The 26,328-nt window shown below is 46.7% G+C and overlaps 1 protein-coding gene across 2 annotated transcripts in view; it reads left to right on the top strand.

The window, feature by feature from the left end:
• The window catches only part of MYO7A (myosin VIIA), a 106,456-nt gene that overhangs the window by 54,532 nt on the left and 25,596 nt on the right, over positions 1–26,328 (top strand). For both annotated transcript variants that reach the window (XM_034759124.1, XM_034759123.1), the window contains 17 exons: positions 1,243–1,327; positions 2,570–2,788; positions 3,707–3,814; positions 4,409–4,618; positions 5,231–5,434; positions 6,711–6,887; positions 8,964–9,053; positions 11,174–11,301; positions 13,281–13,407; positions 16,992–17,111; positions 17,986–18,159; positions 20,082–20,309; positions 22,800–22,970; positions 24,010–24,127; positions 24,471–24,597; positions 25,252–25,421; positions 25,993–26,183. In XM_034759124.1, coding sequence (XP_034615015.1) covers positions 1,243–1,327; positions 2,570–2,788; positions 3,707–3,814; positions 4,409–4,618; positions 5,231–5,434; positions 6,711–6,887; positions 8,964–9,053; positions 11,174–11,301; positions 13,281–13,407; positions 16,992–17,111; positions 17,986–18,159; positions 20,082–20,309; positions 22,800–22,970; positions 24,010–24,127; positions 24,471–24,597; positions 25,252–25,421; positions 25,993–26,183 — 2,647 coding nt within the window. The remainder of the gene's footprint in view (positions 1–1,242; positions 1,328–2,569; positions 2,789–3,706; positions 3,815–4,408; positions 4,619–5,230; positions 5,435–6,710; positions 6,888–8,963; positions 9,054–11,173; positions 11,302–13,280; positions 13,408–16,991; positions 17,112–17,985; positions 18,160–20,081; positions 20,310–22,799; positions 22,971–24,009; positions 24,128–24,470; positions 24,598–25,251; positions 25,422–25,992; positions 26,184–26,328) is intronic.

The raw sequence follows: 26,328 nt of genomic DNA, 5'->3' as shown, positions 1-26,328 counted from the left end.
CAGGTACCACTAGCTTACTCTGCCCGTTCGCAGTGTGTCTGGCCTACTGCTTTAGCTCGCGGTAAGCATGATAAAGCCCTCCAGGGGTTGACATTATGCTATAACCGGTGCTGGAGCTGCTCAGAGCATGAAGGAAATTATTAACATCTATTTTCAGGTTGCCAACTTTCAGAACAATGGGAGTAAGGATTTCTGTTCTGTACTCAGCAGAGGCACTCTTCATTGGCCAACTTTAGTTATACTAGCAGACTATTCCAAATGACCTTCTGTGCCAGATCTTGGTCCCATTGAAGTCAATGACAAAATTCCAGTGGGAGACTAAGGGGGGTGATATTCAGCCTTATGGCAGCAAAGAGCAATAGTATGTTACAGTGCAACTCATCCCAAAGCCCAAGGTGCTGTACAGCCATTCCCACTGAAAACCAGGCGCTGCGGAGATGAGAGGCAGGAAGCCAACCCATGTAAAGCACATTGCATAGCCATGTGGGGTAAAGAGAAAATGATGGCCAAGGACGCTGGGACGTACTCCTGTCCTTAGAGAAGCAGCCCTGAGTATTGCTCAAAGCCGGGGACTAGCAATCCGGGCTTCTGTCACCTGTCCCTGACTCTGGCGCTGGCTTGGTGTGTGTTTGGACTAGCAACTTCTTATTTCATTCATGCCCTGAATGTGTGCTGTGCACCTCCTGGAACATCAAGAAGACAGAAGGGGCCAGATCCGCACCTGGCGTCAATGGTGGTGCGTTCATTGACGTCAATGGAGCTATGCTGATTTATGCCAGCTGCAGATCTGTCCTACAGTCCTCATTCAGATGAAGTTAAAATCTAAGACTAGAGGAAACAGAGTGAGGAAGATTCCAAATGCAAAGGATGGGGGGGGAGGGGAGGCGAGGGGTAAGTCACAAGAGCCTGGGCCCAAGGTGTCACCCAGCAGTTCAGGGCAGGACCATTGATCACCTAGCACCGGACTGGCACATTTGGACTGCTCTTCCCGTTCCTGTTTTGGACGAAGCATAGGGAATGGGCAGAGAGGAGCGTGATAGTACCACTACAATGCCTCTGCTTCCTCCTGCGCGGGAAAGGAAGGCTGGGACTGGCATTATCCGGCAGCCGACTGAGCTCAAGGGCGTGGAGGTTACTCCAGCTGCCCTCCTTACAGTCTGTAAACAATGCCGGCTTTCCCTGCTGGCCAAGGTGACGATAACCCCCAGCAGACCAGCACACGTGTTTGTAATGCCTTTCCAGGTCCAATTTCCTGAAAGTGCGACATTCGGCCCTGATGATTCAGAGATACTGGCGGGGACATAACTGCAGAAAGAACTATGGTGCTGTAAGTGTTGCTAGTTCTCCTTTACGCTCTTCCCGCCTTGGTCTCATTGCCTAGGATCCAGATATTAGTTTCCTTTTCGGTCCAGTTAAGCTCCCCCTGAGGGGAAAGGTCAGAGAGGGGACAGCTGGCTAGTGTGTTCGGTGGAAGGGGGGAAGCTACACCCTCGCTGCCCTCTGTTCTGAATAAAGGGAGCGACCGTCTCTTTGGTTGTCCTCCTCACGCCTTTGTCATGAGTTGGACCCATCTTACAGCAGTTGGTCACCTGTGGCCCCGGATGCCTTATGTTCTTTCTCAGGAGGCTGCAAACTCAGGGCCAGTATTAAAGCTGGTGGATGCGGTGTAGCTCTGTCCTTGGAAATGCACCTGATCCAGGTTGTCCCTTGGACTTTACTGCAGCTGCAGCCATGTTTTGCTGACAGTCCCCCCACTCCACAACCCCATCCAAAACTGCGCAGGTGTCCTGGGTATTTACACAGGCCCCCTTAGCATTCCCAAGCCCGGCAGATCCAAGAACTCAATAGGGAGGGTGGGATGGAAGAAGAGAATGTGCCTGGCATGGTATATGATCCTCTTCTGGACCCGACCCAGCAGAAGACCTGCAGAGGGCGTGCCATGACATTTGGCCTGCAGAAGTGTGCAGGGGGCAGGCTGGGGATGGGAGCATTCAAGGCCAGAGGGATGGCTGTTCTCTGCAGTATCATCCCCCACGCAACCCAGCATAAGCTATCCCTGACTGAATCAACGTAAGTGCTCCCTCCTGTGATGTGGAACCCCTTGGGCGAGACAATGTAGTGGTAATAGCCATGACAGGAGGCAGGGGGAGATGCTGGGCCTCCTTGTGCATGGCCCTTACTAACTGTGACTGCCCTGAGAGTTGCGTAGATCTGGGGGATCTTGAGCGCCAAACCTCTCAAGGGAAGCACAGGGAGGAGACTGTGCGCGAGAAGCATTAGGGGTCATTGAGCCCATAAAGGCTTGTATCTCTAGCCCATGGAAGTCAATGGGAAAACTCCCATTGACTAAGTGAGCTTTGGATCAGGCCCCACAATCCAGGAGCCCTTTGTTTCTCTGCCATCTCACAGCAGCTCTCCCCTGCTTTTTGGGGGGGGGGGTGTCTTTGCTTGTTGCTAATTTCAGCAGGTTTGTATTTTCAGCTGCGAGAGGGCAGATGAGCGAGGAAAATCTGATTATGGCTGGTGAGACCCTCAGCGGCCCAGTGTCTTAATCCTGTTTCCTTTGCAGATGAGGATTGGGTTCCTGAGGCTCCAGGCCCTCTACCGTTCCCGCAAACTCCACACGCAGTACCACATGGCTCGCAGACGGATCATCGAGTTCCAGGCAAGGTGTCGGGGCTGCCTGGTGCGCAGGGCCTTCCGCCATCGCCTTTGGGCTGTCTTCACGGTCCAGGCTTATGCCAGGGGCATGATTGCACGGAGGCTGTATAAACGCCTTAAGGGAGAAGTAAGTACCATGCAGGAAATGCTGTTTGCTAGCACACGGGATGGAGAAAGACAGCAGCCAGTTAACAGGACCAACAGGGCTGGTTTCCCCAGAACATGATAGTTTGTATAACAGGGGTCGGCAACCTTTCAGAAGTGGTGTGCCGAGTCTTCATTTATTCACTCTAATTTAAGGTTTCACGTGCCAGTAAATGTTTTGAGAAGGTCTCGTTCTATAAGTCTATAATATATAACTAAACTATTGTATGGAAAGTAAATAAGGTTTGTTAAATGTTTAAGAAACTTCATTTAAAGTTAAATTAAAATGCAAAGGCCCCCGAAGCGGTGGCCAGGACCCAGGCAGTGGGAGTGCCACTGAAAATCACCTCGTGTGCTGCCTTCGGCACACGTGCCATAGGTTGCCTACCCCTCCTGTATAACATCCATCCTACGGCCTTTGTCTAGCTGTCAGTGTCTCTCTGTCTAAGGGTATGTCTACACTAGATTTTTTTAACCTGAAGTTATCTGATTGCCAATTAACTTGAGTTAGTTAACGCTTTTTGGAAGGCTAATATGGGCATGCCCCAAATGTTTGTTCCAGGATACAAAAGACTGTGGTTACCCTAGGGGCCAGCTCCCTAAATATCGTAGAGAGAGGCAGATCACACTAGTGCGGATCACTGACTGTGTGTAAGGCAGTGCAGAACACAAATTCTTTCCCCAAGATCGTGACAGAATGAAATAAAAATCAGAAAGCAATGTGAAAGCTGGTAGCCTCTCTCTGGCTAGAAACTGACTCCCATGATGTTAGTGTTCCTTGAGACATACCAAGGGACAGAGCTGTGTTCGTGTCTGTACTGCGTGCGCCTGTGATCTGGATGTTAGCAGGGCAAAAGTGCTAAGGGCCTTTTTAAAAGCCCACTTGTGTTTTGTTTCCCAGTATCACCGCCGCCTGGAAGCAGAGAAGCTTCGTCTGGCAGAAGAGGAACGGCTCCGGAAGGAGATGAGTGCCAAGAAAGCCAAAGAGGAAGCAGAAAAGAAGCACCAAGTACGTTTTGACTTTTCTCTTTCTTGGATTCTACTCCTGCTGAAGAGTGTAGGGGCAGAATAAGGTCAATTGAAGGCAGCATCCCAATAAATTAGTATGAGGACTTGCTGTCCTGTTATATTGTTCGTATTTGATTCCGTAAAGCCCTCCCTATTTTCATTTGAATGAAGCTAGCACAGAATTTCCGATCTGCCACACCACAAGGCCACAGATTATGCTTATTATTTTTGGTATGATAGGACTGTATAAAGGACCCCAACTGTCACTGGAACATTGCCACTGTGCTAGGTGCTGTATGTACATAGAGTAAAAGTCCTGCATCTCGGGCTCTAAATAGTCAAAAGAAGAGAGGAAGAAGCATTGCTGTGTCCATTTTGCAGGTGGGGAACTGAGGCACAGATTTAAGTGCGTTGTCCCAGGTCACACAGTGAGTCAGTGGCAGAGCTGGGAATTTATCTCCAATCTTCTGCGTCTCAATCTAGTGCCTTAACCCCAAGACCATCCTTCTGCTCTAAAGCCAAGGGGCCAAGCTGCAGAATTTGGGACCAGCTTGCCAGAGAATGCACTCTAGTCAGTGTACCCGTTCTCTTCTAGGTACGCCTTGCCCAGCTGGCCCGGGAAGATGCTGAGAGAGAGGTGAAGGAGAAGGAGGAAGCCCGTCGGAAGAAGGAACTCTTGGACAAAATGGAGAAGGCCCGAAACGAGCCAGTGAACGACTCAGATATGGTGGACAAAATGTTTGGATTCCTAGGGACCACTTCGTCTCTGCCAGGCCAGGAAGGACAGGCACCCAATGGCTTTGAGGTACTGCATAGAGAATGGAGCAACAGACAGGGCTTGCTAGTGTTGCTCAGAGTAACATTTTGGGACAGATGGCAATCCATCCCACCTTGGTTCAGCATCATCACCCTGTTACCCTAATGGTTAGCTCTTGGAATGCTCATCATAACTCTTTTTCCAGTGTGTTCACACTTGCTGCTTCCTTTGGGAGTCTGTCTCACAGAGGATTCTCCTCAGGATAAAGAAGTATCTATAGACCTCACGTGGGCCTGATCCAGGTTCCCTTGGGATAGCTCAGTGGTTTGAGCATTGGCCTGCTAAACCCAGGGTTGTGAGTTCAGTTCTTGAAAGGGCCATTTAGGGATCTGGGGCAAAAATCTGTCTGGGGTTGTTCCTGCTTTGAGCAGGGGGTTGGACTAGATGACCTCCTGAGGTCCCTTCCAACCCTGATAATCTATGAAATCACTGGTTTCAAGGGGAGTTGGATTGGGTCCTTTGTGCCAATTCTTGTCCTGAGAACTGATCCTGGCCCTATTGAAATCAGTGGCAGAACTGGGAGCAACGTCAGGTGCAGGGTGAGGGAGCTTTTAAAGATACTAAACCAAATCGGGCGTGTATATTTTCCTCCCTCTCCAGGACCTTGAGCGAGCCCAAAAGGAGCTAGAGGAAGAGGATTTAGACGCAGCTTTGCCCCTCCCCGAGGAAGAGGAGGAAGACCTTTCGGAGTACAAATTTGCAAAGTTTGCAGCCACCTACTTCCAGGGCACGACGACACACACGTACATCCGCCGGCCACTTAAGCAGCCCCTTCTGTACCACGAGGATGAAGGAGACCAGTTGGTGAGACAGGAAATAATCCGTAAATGTCCTGGTCATGAAGAATGGGGCTGGATGGTTCAGGGGGTTGGTAATAGGCTACAGAGCCCTTCATTTCTAGGACACCTATTTGAATCCATCCCAGTAGGACACACGAGTCTGAAGATAGTTTAGGAGCAAAGTCCTTATCTGCTATTGGATGTCCTGTGTGACCTTCATTGATGGCTTCTCTTTCTATAGGACAAGTAGCCACCGGGGTTTTTACAGTAGTCATGTGGTGCACCATACGGAAATTTCATTTGCAATGTGCTTGAGCACCATGTTTAAGAAATAAAACAGTGCAAGCCAGTAATAAAACAATCCCCCCCCAAGCATTCTGAACCTTAATCTAGTACTTGTGTAGCAGGCTAGAGTCAAAGCTTGGGAGGCAGAGGGCCACCAAACAGGTATAAATATACAGCAGTAGGACAGTCTGCTCCCACACTGTCCCACCCATGTGCCTCAAGATGGGACGTCAGTCCACATGCCCATTCAGTCCTTGATGTCTGGGCTGAGATGCTCTAACGGTGCCCACTGTGCTTGTGGTGACCGGTCTGTTAGGGATTGGGCCGAGAGCCACATATACAGGGTGTGCACAAGAACTGTATAGGAGAATTGTGCCAAAATGCCTTAATGGCCCTACATTACATAAAAAGATGGATCATACTATCCTCCCTGTTTGTTATTATGCTACAGGCCTTTCTGTTCATGCATCTGAGAAATGATTAGACAGAAAATCTCAACTTAATAGGAAATCCTTTTTTTGATACTAACAAAGTCTGATTGTTCTTTTTGAGGGGGCAAGGGCAGGGACACAATTAGTTTTTGATTATCTAATTTGAGAGTTTTCTCCTTTATACTCGACTTTAATGAGAGGCGTGTCATGTATTTTCCAGACTGTGGTCCATGTTGCCCAATTTTAGTTTAATTTGCATTTACAGTACACATTTTAATGAACTAGTCATTTTGCACTATACTCACCACTACCCTCTCCTGGACAGATTCAGAACCGCTCAATGGTTTGTCATAGACCCTGAACTGCTAACAGCCAAAGGAGAGTCTCCTTTTGCTCAGGTAGCAGCGGCCTGTGCTTTTGGAGCAGAGGATCTGAGTATTATCCATGCTGTCATGAAGTGTTTAGCGCTGGTATGGATCCAGTCACTAGTGGCCATGGCTTTATTACAGTATAATGCATACAATTAATTATATTCACCCAGTCCAAGCCAAGAACTCTAGTAAGTTTCACCTTTGTTGCAAATAGGCAGCACTCGCGGTGTGGATCACTATCCTTCGTTTCATGGGAGACCTTCCTGAGCCTAAATACCATACGGCTATGAGCGACGGCAGCGAGAAGATTCCAGTGATGACCAAAATCTATGAGACTCTAGGGAAAAAGACCTACAAAAAAGAGCTGCAGGCTCTGCAAGGGGAAGGAGAGGTGAGAATGCTCTTCTCTTTAACATTACAGCTGTAGAAGAGCCAATATTCTTGATGTACAGTTCATGAAAGTAGAAATTTATGTGTGGAACAAACTGCTGATGGGATTGATTGAGGCAAATGGGGGTTTGGAACGGGTCCCATATGAGGAGAGATTAAAGAGACTAGGACTTTTCAGCTTGGAAAAGAGGAGACTAAGGGGGGGATATGATAGAGGTATATAAAATCATGAGTGATGTGGAGAAAGTGAATAAGGAAAAGTTATTTACTAGTTCCCATAATATAAGAACTAGGGGCCACCAAATGAAATTAATGGGCAGCAGGTTTAAAACAAATAAAAGGAAGTTCTTCTTCACACAGCGCACAGTCAACCTGTGGAACTCCTTGCCTGAGGAGGTTGTGAAGGCTAGGACTATAACAGGGTTTAAAAGAGAACTAGATAAATTCATTGAGGTTAAGTCCATTAATGGCTATTAGCCAGAATGGGTAAGGAATGATGTCCCTAGCCTCTGTTTGTCAGAGGGTGGAGATGGATGGCAGGAGAGAGATCACTTGATCATTACCTGTTAGGTTCACTCCCTCTGGGACACTGGCATTGGTCACTGTCGGAAGACAGGATACTGGGCTGGATGGACCTTTGGTCTGACCCAGTATGGCCATTCTTAAATAGTTTTATCTGCCCCTATGCTAGCAAGAAGAAAACTACAAAGCCTATCATCCCTTGTGTTTCAAAGTATAAATTCTATTCCATATAATTTCTTATACCGCCCTCAACACCATAGAATTCTACTGATGCAAAGCACTCTAGCAGAACTAGGTATTATTAGGATTATTAGTGCGTTAAGCTATGTGGCTATCACATGTCACATGTGGTTCATTCTCTCATCCTCTCCCCGGGCAGGGGGAAGAATTGTGTGCGCGGTGGAGTGTTTTGGTTTGATTTAAGTGAACATGTTGCTCTGTGTTTGTGTTAGTCAGTCTAAAGATGTGCATGAGCGGTAAGGTCTGGGATTGTCCCACGGCATTCAACCCTCTTGGGGTCAGGAGAAAATTAGTCCTATGGCAAATGGTATTGCACCACTAGGTTATCATGGGACAAGTACACTTCACCATAAGAATCCATCTTTAGCTGCTGCTAAAAGTAGGACAAAAGACTGGATAGACCATTGGTCATTGCACTCTGGCAGTTCGTATGCTTTCGTCTGTGAGAATCTGCCTTATACAAGATGGCAGGACATTTTCAGTGGCCTGGCTTGCCGGTGGCAGGATGTGATAAATGGTACTGCTGCACTTAGATTACATCAAGGCCCTCTAGAGTCTAAGAACAGCCACCTTTGTTTGACACTTTTGGTAGATCTAAATAAATAAAACGCCTGGTTCCAGTCATATTCCCAGAAACAATGATACAATGTAGCAATTTCATTAAAGCTCCTGGTGAGGAAAGTAATCTCCACTGGGATCTAATTATGTTAAAATATACATGAAGAATCTAGCTTCGTTCTGTATAATTAACCATTTTTTATTTGTTCATTGGACAGAATATCATATTTCAGTTGGCTGTGGCATCAGCAGAGGCCCTAGAGAAGAGAAATAAAATTTAACAATGTATTTTTATCTTAGAGACAAACTGTTCTTTTTGGATATTAATAGTCTCATTTCTCTGGGTAGTATGAATGCCTGGTTAGATTCAATTAGAAATGGATGGATGGATATTCATAAGTGGCCAGATGCTTCTAATCCATAAACTATGCATTAGAGATGGGTTTGAGCTGTAATTTGCCTTCATGTCAAACTTTCCTAAAATTTGAGGTTGTTTCGATCCAGGTTTTGATTTGGCCCATTAAAGAGACAGAGGCCAGCTGCAAAATTGAGCTCCAGATCTGAGCGTTACAGTGGCTTGGAGGAGTTTAGATCTCGGTTTTTGGTTCTGACCCATCTCTCAGAAATAGCAAATCAGTGCTCAGAATCCACTGAAAATGTGGCCATTTCTAAAAGCTGGTGAGCCGGATACACAGGAAACCCACCGTGCAGGCTTGTGTGTGTCCCAGGAATAAGGCTATACTTCTTGCCTTCGCAGAGCGCTCACATAGACGGCCACAAGAAGAACAGTGTGCGGCACAAACTGGTCTCCTTGACTCTAAAGAAGAAATCCAAACTGACTGAAGAGGTGAGAGGAAATGCTTTGCGGCTGGGTAGCACAAATGGTATTCTATGGTCTGCAGGGCTCTCTGACTCTCTCCCGCTGCTCCCTCGACACAACACATCCAGACCTCCTCTGGGTTTACTGCTCTCTGTGTCTTTGGGGGCCTGAAAGATTTAAGGATTCTTTAAAGGGAAAGGTTGGCTCCCCATGTCTCCTCGAGTCACCCTGCACCTCATGCCTTCTTCCCTATGCCTGGTGCAGCTCGCACTCTCCATTCATCAAGTACCCGTCCACCTCCTCTTTTCACATCCCTCCATCTGCATAGACTTCCAGTTAGAGAATCGCCCACCCCCCTGTGTTGGCCTGAACATTCTCGGTCTTTCTGACTTCAGCGCCCCCCTGCTAGGATTTAGATTCCGAGTGGATTTTCAGAAGCACTCAACATTGGCCTAACTCCACTGCCATTGATATCTGTGGTCAAACACCCATGTGAACCATTCGGCCAGTGCTGAGCACTTCTGAAAATCCCACTCTTCAGCTCTTGGGACAGAGAATCCTTTTTCTTGACACATCCTCCTTTTTATACGGTATGGTGGAGAGGAATTATCAGTGGTTCACAGTCAAGCTGGAAGGGCATATCAAGTGGAGTCTCGCAGGGATCAGTTCTGGGTCTGGTTCTATTCAATGTCTTCATCAGTGATTTAGATAATGGCATAGAGAGAGTTTGCAGACGATACCAAGCTAGGAGGGGTTGCAAGTGCTTTGGAGGATAGAATTAAAATTCAAAATGATCTGGAGAAATGGTCTGAAGTAAATAGGATGAAATTCAATAAGGACAAATGCAAAGTACTCCACTTAGGAAGGAACAATCTGTGGTACACATACAAAATGAGAAATGACTGCCTAGGAGGAAGTACTGCAGAAAGGGATCTGGAGGTCACAGTGGACCACAAGCTAAATATGAGTCAACAGTGTAACACTGTTGCAAAAATAGCAAACATCATTCTGGGATATATTAACAGGAGTGCTGTAAACTAGACATGAGAAGTAATTTTTCCGCTCTACTCCATGCTGATTAGGCCTCAACTGGATTATTGTGTCCAGTTCTGGATGCCACATTTCAGGAAAGATGGGGACAAATTGGAGAAAGTCCAGGGAAGAGCAACAAAAATTATTAAAGGTCTCGATAACATGACCTATGTGGGAAGATTTAAAAAATGGGTTTGTTTAGTTAGAGAGGGGACATGATAACAGTTTTCAAGTACATAAAAGGTTGTTACAAGGAGGAGGAAGAAAAATTGTTCTCCTTAACTTCTGAGGATAGTACAAGAAGCAATGGGCTTAAATTGAGGTGTAGGTTGGACATCATGAAAAACTTCCTAACTGTCAGCGTGGTTAAGCACTGGAATAAATTGTCTAGGGAGGTTGTGGAATCTCTGTCATTGGAGATTTTAACAGCAGGTTAGACAAACACCTGCCAGGCTAGATAAACACTTAGATAATATCAGAGGGGTAGCCGTGTTAGTCTGAATCTGTAAAAAGCAACAGAGGGTCCTGTGGCACCTTTGAGACAACAGAAGTTGCATCTGAAGAAGTGAGGTTCTTGCCCACGAAAGCTTATGCTCCCAATACTTCTGTTAGTCTCAAAGGTGCCACAGGACCCTCTGTTGCTTTTTACTTAGATAATACTTAGTCCTGCTATGAGTGCAGGGGACTGGACTAGATGACCTCTCGAGGTCCCATCCAGTCCTATGATTCTATGATGTGCGCTTACGGAGGAAACCAGAAACAACGATCACAACCATGCATGTGGTTACAGGCTTACAGCCAGGGCGTTGTGGTTTTGGCTGATGGAGCATCTTTTAATTGTGTTACTGTTTTTTAATGATGAATGAATAGAGAAAAGATGAAGAGCCAGATCCTCACCAGTTATAGACCGATGAAATTCCATTGCCTTCTACTAGAGTTATCCCGGCTGAGGGTGGGACTCGGAGTTGCGGCCTACAGGGGCTGTTGTGGAAAAATTGTGGAAGTCCTACCTGGGTGGGGATGGGAGGCACAGCCGTTCACAGAGGTGTGGGTTGAAGGAGGGGAGAACCATAGCAACAAGTTAACCAGAAAGAGAATAATGTCTTTGGTGACAGGTGACAAAAAGACTCCATGATGGTGAGTCCACCCTCCAAGGCAACAGCATGCTTGAAGACCGACCCACCTCCAACTTGGAAAAGCTGCATTTCATTATTGGCAACGGCATCCTCAGACCAGCATTAAGGTTAGAAATCAGTGCAAAGAGTCAACCATCATTCTCAGTCCCGTCCCCCCCCGATTAGTTAAGCTGATCTCATTAAAAAAAATATTTTTGCTAATCTGTGCAATTGAATAAAATACGTAGTACACTGTTCTTCGAGCTCTCTTCCTCTGTCTGATTGGGGCTAGACTCCCTTCATGTTTGTTAGATGTTCATTTCAGGCTTGATCCAAAGCCCATTGAGGTCAGTGGAAAGGCTGACATAGACTTCCTTGGATTTCGGATCAGGCCCCCAGTTATTAGCATTCCTTTTTTCTTTTCACTGCTTATTTTTATCCAAGCCATTACATCCTAAGTTGCTGGGTCTTCTTTTGTTAGAAGAATAGATTTATTTTATTGCATGCAAAAAACTATGTTAAAAGAACATTGTTGCAGTTGCAAAGTCAAAACTCAAAAGATAGGAAAAGCCAGAATGATGATTGCCCATGCAACCTTAATTCAGCCCCTTTGTGCCTATGCAGTCAGACACTATCTTTAATTAAAAGATCATATGCTGTTTTTTCCACCGGACCCTGCCTCATTCAGTGCACAGAATGAACAGTGCTCACTTAATGAACAGCTTTTCAATATTTTGTCCTACTTCACTATTCAGTGTGTGGCTAGGCCTTATTTCTGCAGATTATTCCGACCCTGCTTCATGCACAATTAATGTATCTTCACTACTGTGAGATGAGGAGGTGGTATTATGCCCATTTTACAGATGGGGAACAGTATGACAAAGGCAGATTAAGGTTAAAATTGTATACTGATTTAGGGGGCCCAATTTGAAATGCTTAGGACCTGATTTTTCAAAGCATTATATAGTGCTTGATATATTCAGAGCAGAAGGACCTCCGCTGCTTTTGTGAGTGCCTGGTAGCAGATAGTAGCTGTGAGGGGATGGAGTATGCAGGTAGACTCTGTGGCGAATTCTGTTGGCAAACTCCTCTGAGCATGTGCAAACTAAGAGGTTTTCAAAGGCTCATGAACTTGGCCAAAGATGGGGGGCTTTTCAAGGGGATGGCAAAAAATACCCCCCACCCCCGACCCCAGGGCAATCCTCATACCAAATTGTAAGTCCCTGTTCCAAAATGTGACAGCACTAGAGCGTCTCAACAAAACAGATGTAAGAAGCTCTTAACATGGACAAACATGTCTTTTCCCCAAACCTCGTTCTGAGAAACAACTGAACTGTTTTTGCTGAAATTTTTTTTAAAAATCAGCATAGAAAATTTCAGCCGAAGCAGCTAAAATTTGGCCAAGTTATAAGGAACGGAAAACAGGGTCTTCTAATGGAACATGTTGGGCCACCTCAACTGCACCGCCTCTGGTATATTTTGCCATTCATCCTAAAAGCTCACAAAGCTCTTTACACAAACAACAGACAAGGCTCATTTTACCCGCCACTGACAAAAGGCTGCTGCTAGGATGGAACATGGCGGCTGTTGGTTTAAATGGACACAGCAACACTACATAGCAACTCAGCACGAGAAATCTGAGACTTTCAAAGCTGCCTGGATGGCCAGTTTCAGAGCTGCTTTTAGGCAGCTTTGGAAGATCTCAGCCAAAGTGTAGAGGAATGCCGGTCCCATTTGAAATGGCAAAGGGGATGTTTGTAGGAGGGATGAAATTATCAGAGTTAGAATTGGCCAGGGCAACAAGTTTAATACTCCTAGACAGACATAAAGTGCCATGGGACCTTTAATTATCAAGCAATCAGGGTCTGGTTTTACATCCCATCTAAAAGACAGCAGCCCCTTTAACATCTAGTAGCAGTTTGCAAGCCTGAGAGGCAGATTTCACCAGAAAAAGTAGCAAATTATTCATTAAGGACCCAATCCAGAACCCACTGAAATTATTGGAAAGACTCCCGTTGATTTCAGTGGGCCGTGGATCAGGGCTCCACTGAGAGGGAAATGGTATCTTGATTGATTGGCTGGGATCTAACCCTGACTTCTGTTGCAGGGATGAAATCTATTGTCAAATCTGCAAACAGCTCACCCAGAACCCTTCCAAAAGCAGCCACGCCAGAGGCTGGATCCTGATGTCGTTGTGCGTGGGATGCTTTGCTCCTTCCGAAAAGTTTGTGAAGGTGAAGAGCGAATGTTATTTATCATTTGCCTGGCGTATCTATTTATACATTTCCTTTCGCAGTGCTGGAGCCAACTCTTCTCTTTGGTTTCTCTGCTTGTTAACTGTGTCGTGACTCCCTTTCAACCCAGGGTCTGATTTTACAGAAAAGCTCTGTTGTAATAAAAGCCCCAGTTCAGCTAAGAACATAGCACATGCTTCAGCCCCATTGAAGTTAAATTGAAGTTAAAGTTTAGCAACTGCTTACATAGGTTACTGAATTGGGGCCCTAAAGGCTCTTCTTCTAACCAAGTCATCTAATTATAAAGAAGAATAAATTACTAGGAAATTGTTTATAATTGAAACCAAATCTCAGATCTCAAGGCCTTGCAGAAATTTGAATCCAGATCTACAGCCACACGTCACAGCTGACCTGTATTTCTACAATAGGCTGATCCAAGCACACCTGAAAATTAGGGATGCTCAGATCCCAGATTTGCAGCCTGGCCCCCTCTCTTGTCCTACATATAATAGCCAAGAATAATGAACAGGCCTATAGGAAGCTGCCATCCGGAAAGGCTGGTAACACAGAAGAGGGCTCAGAGAAAGCAGCCGCAGTTATGTATGTGAGAAAGCAGGGACTTTTGGGGCCAAATTTTCAAACGATGTGTCTGAGTTGCTTCTGCAAAGAATATGCAAACACCTACATGAGGCCAAACATCCATATTCTTGCACAAGTGGGATTGGCACATCCAGGCTGCGGGTTTATGCCTGCGGTTACCCCATAGGAATATACAAAGGCTAATTTGTATATGCAGATGGCGTTTCTGCACACTCAGTCGATGCATCTGCTGCGCTGGTACATTTGTCTCTCAGTGGTATTACAAAGTGAGCTCAATTTTGCTGAAATTAAAAAACAAATCTGCATGGAAAAGTGTGTGTGTGTGGCTGTGTGTGTGTGTGTGTGTGTGTGTGTGTGTGTGTGTGTGTGTGTGTGTGTGTGTGTGTGTGTGTGTGAATTTAGGAAGGTTTTAAATTAACCCCAGATCTATGAGTGTATTTTGTTTGGTTGCTCTACCTCCCTGTGTCCTACTTCCTCATGTATCCAGATGGAAGCCAAGGCCTCTAGATGAGCAGTTTTATCTCCCAAAGTATTGGGCATCCAGCAGCTCCCACCGAAGTCACTGGGAGCCGCTAAGTGCTCGTCACTCTTGCAAATCAAGCCACTTCTTTGGATCCCATTTTTTATAACAATTTTGGCCTAAATCCATATTTAGGCCCCTAGCTAAAAGTGGCCTGACTTTGAACGGTGCTAAGCACCCAGACTCACAGTGACTTCAATGGGGCTATTCAGGCTTACATTTAAGCCTGGGCTTAAGGGCTTTGCTGGGCAGAGTACTCAGCACGTTGCAGGACTAAGCCTTTAGTCCTTGCTCGGGCAAGCCTCCTATTGCCACTGTGAGAGCTTTGCCCGAGGAAGAACTTCAGACCCTGTAGCCTGATCCCAAACCCAGGGAAGTTCAGTTGGAGCATTTCCACTGACTTCAATGTGGTTTGGATCAGGCCCTCGGTCCTTAGAGCTGAATCCAGAAGCCAAATTCATCAATAGAATTCTTGGGGTCAGCCACAAGACCTTCCTGTAGGGAAGCGGATAAGGCAGATAAATCACGTGTGAAACAGCAGAAAATTCCATTATGCCTAGAAATGCGACCCAGTAAAGCATGTCACTAGAGAGAGCCCATGGACCGTTTTAGTCTGTGTTTAAATCTTTGATAAAGGAGGGCTTATTTGGGGAGAGGGCAGCACTTCTAGAAACAAGTTGTTAATAGTCTTCAAAATATACCCTTTGGCTGGAACCCTGGCCCCACGGAAGCCAGCGGCCAAATTCCCATTGACTCCAGGGGAGCCAGGATTTTACTCTCTGTAATCTTGGGCTACTGGTCAAACCTGTTGCATTCTGGACTCTTGGTGACTCACTCTGAGGTTACTGTTAAAGGCCCCGATCCTGCAAGGAGCTGCAGGCAAACCACTGGGGTCTCCTGTACAGATGCAATTACAGAATCAGGGCTTAAAATGTCAATTTTTTAAAAGTATCATAGCTGTTAAATGCTGGCCCTGTGTACTGCTGGCAGAACTCATCAGAGGGGATATGAACTATATTTTCTCTCTCCTTCTGTCTCCTTTTGTACTATATGGGGGGAGGGATAGCTCAGTGGTTTGAGCATTGGCCTGCTAAACCCAGGGTTGTGAGTTCAATCCTTGAGGGGGCCACTTGGGAATCTGGGGCAAAATCAGTACTTGGTCCTGCTAGTGAAGGCAGGGGGCTGGACTCGATGACCTTTCAAGGTCCCTTCCAGTTCTAGGAGATGGGATATCTCCATTATATTTATTTATTTATTTATTTATTTATATGATGGCAAAAATATTTGTAGATTTTTTGGTGAATACTTCTGTTTGAAGGTACATTAATCGGGAGCACTTACTCTGATTTATTTCAGAGTTAGTAGAAAAATTCTGCATCAGCCCCAGACCTTACCTATCAATTCCAAAGCTGTTAGTTTTGTGAGTGTGGATTTGAGAGGTGATGCCGAAATCAGGTTCACAATGCAAACTCTGTTGCAACTATAACCATGGAGTGGCTGCTATTCATCTTATCCATCTGTCTGTCTAGCTGTCTATCTAAGTTATTTATAGAGCATCTAAGTTATGATTTATAGAGCTGTCTGTCTGTCTAAGTTATTTATAGAGTATTTTCGGTCTGTCATTTGGGGGAGGTTGCTAGGTTTAATTTTTTTCTGCCGTAATGTGATTGCATTTTTAATACATGGGTCAAGTACATAGAGTCCTAGATAGGACTTAAAATGTATATTTTTAAAAATCTAAGCAAATAAATACCAATCTAATGTATTAATAAGGTATCTAAGTATTCTCTGTGTGTCATAGGGCACATCTACACTAGAGTGGGAGGTATGATTCCCAGCTCGAGGAGATGTACCCACGCTAGTTCTGGTCAAGCGAGCATGCTAAAAACAGAAGTGTAGCCCTGACAGTGTGAGCAGCAGGACAGGCTAGCTGCCCATGTTCATGCGTAGCATCTCAGCCGTGATCTGGCATGTGGCTATCTCACAGTGCAGCAGCGATACTTCTATTTTTAGCATGCTAGCTTAATCAGAGCTAGTGCGGGTTTGTCTTCTTGAGCTGGAAATTACACCAGATCATCTAGTCTGACTTGCATGTCACAGGCCACTAAACTCCACCCAGTTACCCCTGCAGCAAGCCCATTAACCTGGATTAGACTAAAGTGTTACAGCCCTCAGGAGAACAAACTATTGTGAGCCGCATTCAGATAATAGGTGGGACCGAGGTACACCAATGTGCACGGCCCCTGCGATGGCAGGGAATTGATTTGGTGTGCGCATTTGGTTAAATTCTGTGTTTGTCTCCCCACTGCTCATTACCTACAGGTCTATTTGATTTAATCCCCACTTCTGGCCAATGCTGCAATAACATTTTGGGTGGACAATCTTTAGAATGGAGCCATGGACCTGTGTTCAAGCCAACAGCAGCCGTCAGTCGTCTAACTGATACATTCTCTCTTGCCAACAGTATTTAAGGAACTTCATCAATGGAGGTCCCCCTGGTTACGCTCCCTATTGTGAAGAGAGATTGAGGAGGACATTTGCAAATGGGACTAGGACCCAGCCACCCAGCTGGTTAGAATTACAGGTATGTTCAGACGAATCCTCTAGAGCAAATACACCGTGTCTCAAAAAGATTTTGTTGAAAGTGACTTTTGACTGAACAGAAATTTGCTTTAGAAAATGTCCATTTCTGTCTGAATTTTTCAGATTTTTGTAGGAAAATTTTCTTCTGTCCTTGAAAACAATATTTTCAGTTTTTAGTTGTCGTAAACCAAAAAGGTTGGTTTTCAGGTTTTCATTTTTTTCAACCAAAACCTGACAAATTCAGTGGAAGTGTTTTTCTTCCCAGTGTTTTGTGGGGGATGAAACACGGTTTCTTTCCAGCTCTAATAGTGAATGCCATTCCATTTAGAGGCTTAAACATTTTCTCACAATCCCTTAGTAGGATGTTATCTCTCTTATTTTGAAGATTAGCAGTTCAGAAGCAGAAACTATTTCTTCCTTGTGGAGAACATATGACCGAGTCACATTATCTTCAAACCACTTGTTACTGTTCCTCTTGCCTGCACTCTTCTCCGTCTTCCTGTATTTTGAAGGTGGTACAGAAATGCGTTCCATGTAGTTTGAGGCAGTGGGTATTATCCAAGTCTCTACACAGATTTAAATGTTACACATGCCTCCGGGATTCAATCCAGTGTCCATTGAAGAGAGTCAAAAATTACCATTGACAATTAACTGTATTAATTTAAAAAATCGGGAGTTGCAGCTATTCCCCATTACTCACGTTGTGACCCTACATCATGCAGTGGAGAAGTATCTAGCAGCCGTATTACAGATGTAGCCATAGGTACTAGTGCAAAGGATCCAGAAAAGGCGCTATGATTGTTAGGAGATAACTTGTAAATGGGCAAATAATTCAAGTTCGTATGCCTTTAAAAAGTTTGACCCTAATCGCCTAGGCGACCAAGTCCAAGAAACCTATCATGCTGCCTGTTACGTTTATGGATGGGACAACGAAGACGCTGCTAACTGACTCTGCAACAACCGCTAAAGAGCTCTGTAATTCCTTAGCTGACAAGATCAGCCTGAAAGACCGATTTGGGTTTTCGCTTTACATCGCACTGTTTGACAAGGTACGTGCCGACCTAGACGCCTCAGAGAAGGGGAAGGTGGCTCTTTTCTGATATAGAAAATATGTATCTTCAGGGTGGCAGTTCTGTCTTGTGATGAGAGCGGGGAATTGAACACTAAGCCATTGTGTCAGTAATGAACTTTTGGAGGCTACCGGTAGATACGACTCCCTAAGAATAAAGGTCAGAGTCAGTGAGAAGGCAAAATAGTCTGAGAGTAAAATCTCATCCAGTCAGTCAGTAGCTACAGCCTGCCTGTGTAACTCCATCTACTCCTAATAAACTGTCATGGCCCTGTACCAGATATGGACTGGCTACCGAGCTTGCTTCTGAGCAAGATACACACTAGATGTGTTCATCATTAATGCGCTGCCCAGGTATGGCTGAGGTGAGCTTAAATAAGGTATTTTACATACATCGCCACCTAGTGGGTGAACAGTATAATACAGTTTAGCATTCCATACATCAGTGGTTTTCAAACTGTGGGTCGCGACCCAGTACTGGGTTGCGGAATGGAAGGCACTGCGTCGCAGCGGCTCTGGTCAGCACCACCCACCGGGCTGTTAAAAGTCCTGTCGGTAGTGCTGCCTGTCTAAGGGAGCTAGTTCCTATCTGTTCCAACACCGTGCTGCGCCCTGGAAGCAGCCAGCAGAAAGTCCAGTTCCTAGGCGGGGTGGGGTGGGGGGGTGGGAGGGAGGAACAGGGCTCAGCACACTGCCACCGTCTCAATACTCCCATTGGTCGGTTCCCAGCCAATGGGATATGGGGGGGGGGGGCAGTGCCTGCGGGCGAGAGTTGCACGGAGCCGCTTGCGCGCTTCCACCTAGGAGTTGGACCTGCTGCTGGCCGCTTCCAGGGCGCAGCGCGATCCACAGTGTCAGGACAGGCAGGAAGCCTGCCTTAGCACCCCCGCTGCACCCTGACCGGGAGCCGCCGGAAGTAAGCCTGCGCCCCAACCCCGTGCCCCAATCCCCTGCCCCAGCTCTGAGCCTCCCCCTCAAACCCAGAGCCCCTTCCTGCACCCCAAATCCCTCATCCCCAGCTCCGTTGGGTCACGGGCATCAACAATTTTCTTCAACTGGGTTGCCAGAATAAAAGTTTGAAAACCACTGCATTACATAAACCTTGAAACCTGGAGAGAGCTGTGTCATCCTTGAAAATCCTCTGGTCTGTTTTGAAGGCCCGCGACAGGTGTGTGTACCCGTGTAATGTCTGGGGAGAGACGTAGCCCTCCATTCCTGCTGATTCTGATTGATTGCACTCAGTCTGGCTTTCAATCGACTATTCCGAGCACAAGCATGGAATCTGCACAATCAATAATAGCATCATACACACAAACCACGGGCTAGATTGGGCCTTTCAGACACAGGTCCGATGGGCAGCGCAGCGCGAGCTGCCTAGCCTTAGGGAGCGCTTCCAGAAGCATTGTGCTCAGGGAGACAGAATCAGTCCCATAGCTCCTGGGTAGCAGAGGGTCTGTGCCATCCCATAGGAAGGTGCAGCATGTTCTCCACGCCATGGCTGTCCATTTCTGCTGGCTGGTAGAGAGGGGACTGGGTTACACACATCCCCCTCCTTATCCCTTTAGGAGAAGCTGGTGCTGTTGTGGGCTTTCGCTCTGAGGAGTTCTTGCAGTTGTGATTGGCCCCTGCACAGGGGCATGGTAGGAGGGTAAGGGGGCATCTTTTTGCTCTGTGTTCGTACAGCACCTCGCACAGTGGGGGCCTGGCCCATGACTAGGGCTCTTAGGTGCTATGGTCATACAAATAATGCATAATAACAAAGGCTCTTTGCTCCCCTTGTGGAGCATAATCTCATCCCACTAAATCACGATGGGTCTCTCCTTTCACACGGGGCATGGAAACTGCTGCTAAAAATATGGTGACCAGCATGTACCTTCCCTGTCCCGCTCCTGCCCTGGCCAGGTCTCATCCTTGGGGAGCGGCAACGACCACGTGATGGACGCGGTGTCTCAGTGCGAACAGTACGCCAAAGAGCAGGGAGCCCAGGAGCGCAACGCGCCGTGGCGGCTCTTCTTCAGGAAGGAGATCTTCACCCCGTGGCACAACCCGAGCGAAGACAACGTGGCAACAAACCTCATTTACCAGCAGATAGTCCGGGGGGTGAAGTTTGGGGAGTACCGATGTGACAAGGTGAGTCCTCAGCAATGGCAGACCTTGGCCCCCTGGCTTGGGAAATTGGGCACGTGAATATTCTCTTCTCATTTAGGTAGGTGGGGTCCAGAATCCTTAAAATGAATGCTGTTCCTGCTGTCTGTCTGTCTGTCTGTCTACTAATAAGGGACCCAGCACCATGAACTTCATACATTAAGAGCCAAATTTCACCCCCGGAGAAACTCACAGACAACTCTCATCGAAGTCAAAGGAGCCAACTTACAAACAGAGGAAATCAATGGGAACTGCCCCTGAGTATCTGAAATCAGTGGGAGCTGCACATGAGCATCCCAAGGCAAAGTTTGGCCCCTTGGCTTAAGTGACTAGTGATTCTGACTACCTCCGTGTTTGGGTTCCCAACCTGAGAGACCTTAAAGAGGACTGATTTGCAGAGAACCAGGTGCTTACAGGTGCGCCGCCAGCTTTTCTGCCGCCCTAGGCGGCGGAAGGTCCCGCCCCAAAATGCCGCCCCCTACAGAGGCGGCGGAAGGTCCTGCCGCCAAAATACCGCCGCGGTTGCCACCCCCCAAATTGTAGCGCACTAGGCGACCACCTAGGTTGCCTAATGGGTTGCGCCGACCCTGGGTGCTTAGCACTTCTGAAAATCAAGCCCCTTTGAGGTATGTCTAACTAGGCGCCCAAAAACTGTGGAACCCAAAAGTACTTGTTACTTTGAAAATGTAGGCCCTAATCCTCAAACGGAGTTAGGGACCTAAATACCACTGAGAATCTGGGAAGGATCTGGGCCTGGGTATTTTGTCTTCCTTGTTTTTAAAGTATCCATGGACTTCATCCAACATATCTATCTTCTGTTCTGTCTGCTTCTACCCCTTCTTCTCCTGACGTCCTCATGAGATGTCTACTGTGTGTCTATAAAGTGCCCAGTCACCATGGTATCTAGTTTACCTTCTTGAATCTCTGCCTCATTGACTCTCCATCTCAAATCTTATCTGTAGTCCTATCCTTTGCCTATATCTCTTGCTCCCAGTCTCCACTTCTGTAGCTATGTCATGTCTCTGTAAAATATTTTGGGACACAGTTGGTATGAAAGACACAGTACAAAATAAAGGTGTATTGCATTCAGGTATCTGTTCTTCAGCAATTTGCCCGATTTATGAAGAGAGAGGTGGGTTTGCTCCTTAAGTGCAAGAGATGTGCTGAGACACAATTGATTTATACTCACTAAGCCTTGTCTACACTAATAGAATTACCCATTGCTGACTACAGGTATCAGAAAAGGGTGCCATTGAACCAGTGCTGAACAGGATTGAACTGCAAGTGTAGACAAGGAGAGAGTTGTTCATGGTGCTCAAACCTGCTCAGGTTTTTACCGTAGTTCCTTCCTGGCACTATGCTGAACACAGTTTGCCCTCAGCTAGACTTGGACCTATACAATGTTCAGTATTGGTTCAGTTGTAAGCCTTGCTGGCAACTGGTGTCAACAGGTCACTTTGCCAGTGTAGACACGGCTCTGGAGCAAACATGGCCATAGCATCCAATGAGATGTTACCTGCATTCAGGTGACTCCTCTGGTAGGAGAGGTAATTTCATGCATCTCAGTGCTCAACAATGGATGCTGAACCTGCTTAATCAAAAAGAGATGATGCCATCAGGTGAACTAAAGTACTAGAGCCTTTGGTAAGCAAAATTCGGAAGGGAATTTTCTCTGCTCTCCCATTATTATCCATTGATCTGCAATTCATTTAACAGTTGCAGCTATCACTGCTAGGTACATGAGACCCAGTCTTTCTCCCACTTGAATGCAGGTGGGGTCCGTAGAAAGGGGAGGTAGTTAAGGAAGTATTTGTGTGATGTTTTATTCATTTAGGAGTTAGTCACTTAGGGTAGGTCTATACTTACCTCCAGATCTGGTGGTAAGCAATCGATCTTCTGGGTTCGATTTACCGCGTCTTGTCTAGACACAATAAATCGATCCCGGATCGATCCTGGAAGTGCTCGCCGTCAACGCCGGTACTCCTGCTCCGCAAGAGGAGTACGCGGAGTCGACGGGGGAGCCTGCCTGCCGCGTCTGGACCCGCGGTAAGTTCGAACTAAGGTACTTCGAATTCAGCTACGTTATTCACATAGCTGAAGTTGCGTATCTTAGTTCGAAGTGGGGGGTTAGTGTGGACCAGGCCTAAGGGCACATCTTCACTGGCTCTCCCAGCGCTCTAAAAAACCCACCTCCACAAGGGGCGTAGCTCCCAGCACTGGTGTACTGTCTACACTGGCACTTTACAGAGCTGAAACTTGCAGCGCTCAGGGGGGTGTTTTTTCACACCCCTGAGTGAGAAAGTTGCAGCGCTCTAGAATGCCAGTGTTTAGAGCCTGATCTAAAGTCCATTGACACCTGTGAAATCCCATTAAAATTCTATCAGTCTGTGTCAGCAAAGGGTTCACTGAGCTCAAGGAGAAGGGAGGTTAAAGTGACTCCCTCCTTGTAGTTTCTTTAGTTGTTGGTTCCTACAGGAAGAAGACTTGGCAGAACTGGCTTCCCAGCAGTACTACGTAGACTATGGCGCGGCGATGGTGCTGGAGCGACTCCTGAACTTAATCCCCTCCTACATCCCTGACAGAGAGATCACTGCTTCGAAAACAGTGGAGAAATGGGCTCAGCTCATTATAGCCGCACATAAAAAGGTAGGTGTTGGCTCTCGGTCAGAAAGAGGCCAGGGGGTGAGCTTCAGCAAGGCTCTGTGCATGTTAAACAGCCAGCAGCTTTGGCTGTGTCAGCCTGTGGGGGTTCGGTCTGAGCCCCGACTGAGGCTGAGACAGAAACGGATGTTTCCCCCAGAGATCAATTTAGAGAAAGGGGCAAAGACCAGCATAGCCGTTCTTAATGCCGGTTGGGTCACAAATGAAGGAGAGAGAGACGTCAGTGGTAGCGCTGGATTTTGAAGCAGTTACTGAATGGCTAAGACTCTAACGCTGGGGATTTCCCCTTAAATCATGGGACTCTTATATGGTGGCGTTATGGCCATGCCTAGAGGCACCGGTCAGGATAGAGGCCCCAATGTTCAGGGCAATGTACAAACACAGGGGCCCCCTTAACACCCAGTGACGTCCTGAATGGAGCCTGGTCCAAGGGTGAGGAGCAAGTCTCCTCTACACAGCCCAGCCAGGTGTTTCCTCAGAGATCCATTCCCGCTGGATTTCTAGCTGTGGAGGAGGGCAGAGCAGAGACTCCATTCAAAACACCTTGGGCCTGATTCTCCTCTCACTTCTTACACCAGTGTGAACCTCATGAAACTTCCCGGACTTCAGTAGAACTGCTCCTGATTGATACTCCTGGAGAATCAGGCACCATGACTCCCATGGCTTTGTCTCCACCATTGGGTATTGTCCATCTAAGCACAAGGGCTGAAAGGTCCTATTGGATCATCTAGACCTCCCCCTGTCCCTTCTAGTGCCGGATCATTCCCTACAGTGTATTCTCCATACCTTTGTCCTGTCCAGTCTTTAATAACTCAAGTACTGGGGTTTCCACTACTTTCCCTGCGAGTTTTTTAAGCCATTGGCTTATCCTGATACTGTCGGAGGTCTCGTGACTTCAAGATCTTCAGCTGGTGTAAACTGATGTAGCCCCATTGATTTGTTTTTAATTGGACCATTTCCTGGCTTTAACTTGCGTATTGTTGGTTTGTTTTTTCATGCTGGTTTTGGTTTGGTTTCCCTGTAGGGAATTTATACCCAGAAGAGAGCAGACCCCAAAAAAGTCAAGGAAGAAGTGGTAGATTTTGCACGTTTCAAGTGGCCTTTGCTGTTTTCTAGATTCTATGAAGCCTTCAAATTCTCAGGTAACCCAACAGAGAATGTGTTGCCATAGGATGAGCATCCATGAAATAAAAGAGAATCATAGACTCTAGAGATGAACAAGACCTATTGGGTGATCTGGTCCATCCTCCTGAAGGCACAGGATTGCCTTGTACAGCACTCAGTGCAGCCTGGCTATAAATGTCTCAAGCTCTGATGCTTTTACCACGTCCCCAATGAACAAGACTGGGACTTTCTGGCCTTTACGACTTGATTTGAGAGCTAAAAGCCTGTCCAATTTGTAACCCATTTTTCACCAGCGTTTTAACTTTACAGTCTGATAGTTGCCCGCACATGTATCTATTGTGCATATTGTCTTCAACCCAGGACCCAGCCTGCCCAAGAACGATGTGATTGTAGCTGTGAATTGGACCGGAGTGTACTTTGTGGATGAACAAGAACAAGTCCTCTTAGAACTCTCCTTCCCAGAGATCACGGCTGTCTCAAGCAGTAGGTAAGGAGGAGCAGAATGAGTCAGTTTGTCCCTGTGTTGAGGTAATGGTGTGTTAAAACAGGTGGCTTGAATTCCTTGGCTTTAAAGGATTTAGGCTATGGCTACGCTACAGAGCTGATAAAGCTGCTAGAGCAGAGGCTCTAAGCCGGTGGGAAAGAGCTCTCCCTCCCATTGACTTAATTCCTCCAGCCCCCGCAGGCGGCGATAGCTAGGTCAGCAGGAGAGCTTCTCCCACTGACCGCGCCGTCCACACTGGTGCTGAGGTCGGTGTAACTTATGTCACTCGGGGGGGGTGGCTTATTCACCCCCCTGAGTGACATCACTTATACCGACATAAGGGGTGGTGTGTGCATAGCCTTAGAGCAGATGTGCACTGTAGAAGCTTAGGCCAGGTCAGGGGTGCATCAAAGCAGCATCTGGTGATTTAGCATCTGACTCCTCTGCTGAAAGCAACAGGGTGCTGTTTGGTAGCTTCTGCCACACAGCATGATTTCTGCTTACTTGCCCATCCCTGAAATGTTCAGGAGCATTCATTCCAGTTGGAGTCCTGCAGCTCCATCTCTCACGTCCCAGGCACTCTGCCAAAACTGACCTATGTGGGTTAAAATTAGATGTCTAAATTTAGGCATGTGTTTTCTATGATCCCTGTTCTAGAGGGGGAAAGCTCCAAGGGCAAAGTTTCACCTTGGCCACCATTAAAGGGGACGAGTACACCTTCACCTCCAACAATGCAGAGGACATCCGGGACCTTGTCGTCACCTTCCTAGAAGGACTAAGGAAGAGATCAAAGTATGTTGTCACTCTCCAAGACAACCCAAACCCTGGTGAGTAAACTGACCAACCCAAAGGCAAAGAAATCCTCTGGCTTTAGGGCAGGCAGTCTTTCGTATGTCGCACTGGGAAAGCTGTCTGCTTCTCCTGCAAGAGCAGCACTCATGTATAAAAGATTTTGGTTAATCAGGATTGGATGTCTCTTTCGAAAATATATCCTCTAGCTCAACCAGAAGATATGGGCTTGCTGCAGGGATTACTGGGTGAAATTCTCTGGTCGGTGTTCTGCAGGCAGTGAGATTAGATGAGCACAGTGGTCTCTTCTGACCTTGAAATCAGTGTGTAAGGCCTTTGGTTAAGGTGGGATTTTCAAAAGTGCCTCAGGGAGTTGAACATCCAATTTCTATTGAAAACCAGTGGGATTTGGGAGCCTAACTCTCCTCGTTCCCTTTGAAAATGCCAGCCCAAGCACTTCTGTAAGTGGTATTTATTCACTGTACACATTTAGCAATTGCCTGTTTTATAGGATCTGATTTCCCAGGGATAGGTGTGTTAGGCAGGCATGTAGACAAGGTAATTACTCCAACGGATGTTTGGAAATAACAGCGGCCGCTTCCACTGCAGTGGGAGAAGAATCTGGATTCCTCAGCTTCCATAAAGGAGACCTGATTGTTATGGACCAGGACACTGGAGAGCATGTCATGAACTCAGGCTGGGCCAATGGGGTCAATGAGAGGACCAAACAGAGAGGAGATTTCCCAACGGACTGTGTTTACGTCTTGCCGACTGTCACCATGCCGCCTCTGGAGATTGTGGTAAGCTACCCTAAGAGATGGTGCATCTTGGCAGGTGACTGATACAAAAGCCACTGAAGTCAAAGGGAGTTGTTCCATTGTCTTCAAAGATTAGATCAGGCCCTGATGATGATGCAGTGGAAGCAAGAATGACTAAGAGGGTTAA

This window comes from Trachemys scripta, chromosome 1 (assembly GCF_013100865.1).
Source record: "Trachemys scripta elegans isolate TJP31775 chromosome 1, CAS_Tse_1.0, whole genome shotgun sequence".
Lineage (NCBI taxonomy): Eukaryota > Metazoa > Chordata > Testudines > Emydidae > Trachemys > Trachemys scripta.
The sequence above is the reverse complement of the archived record's forward strand: the minus strand, read 5'-3'. Positions and strand labels throughout refer to the sequence as shown.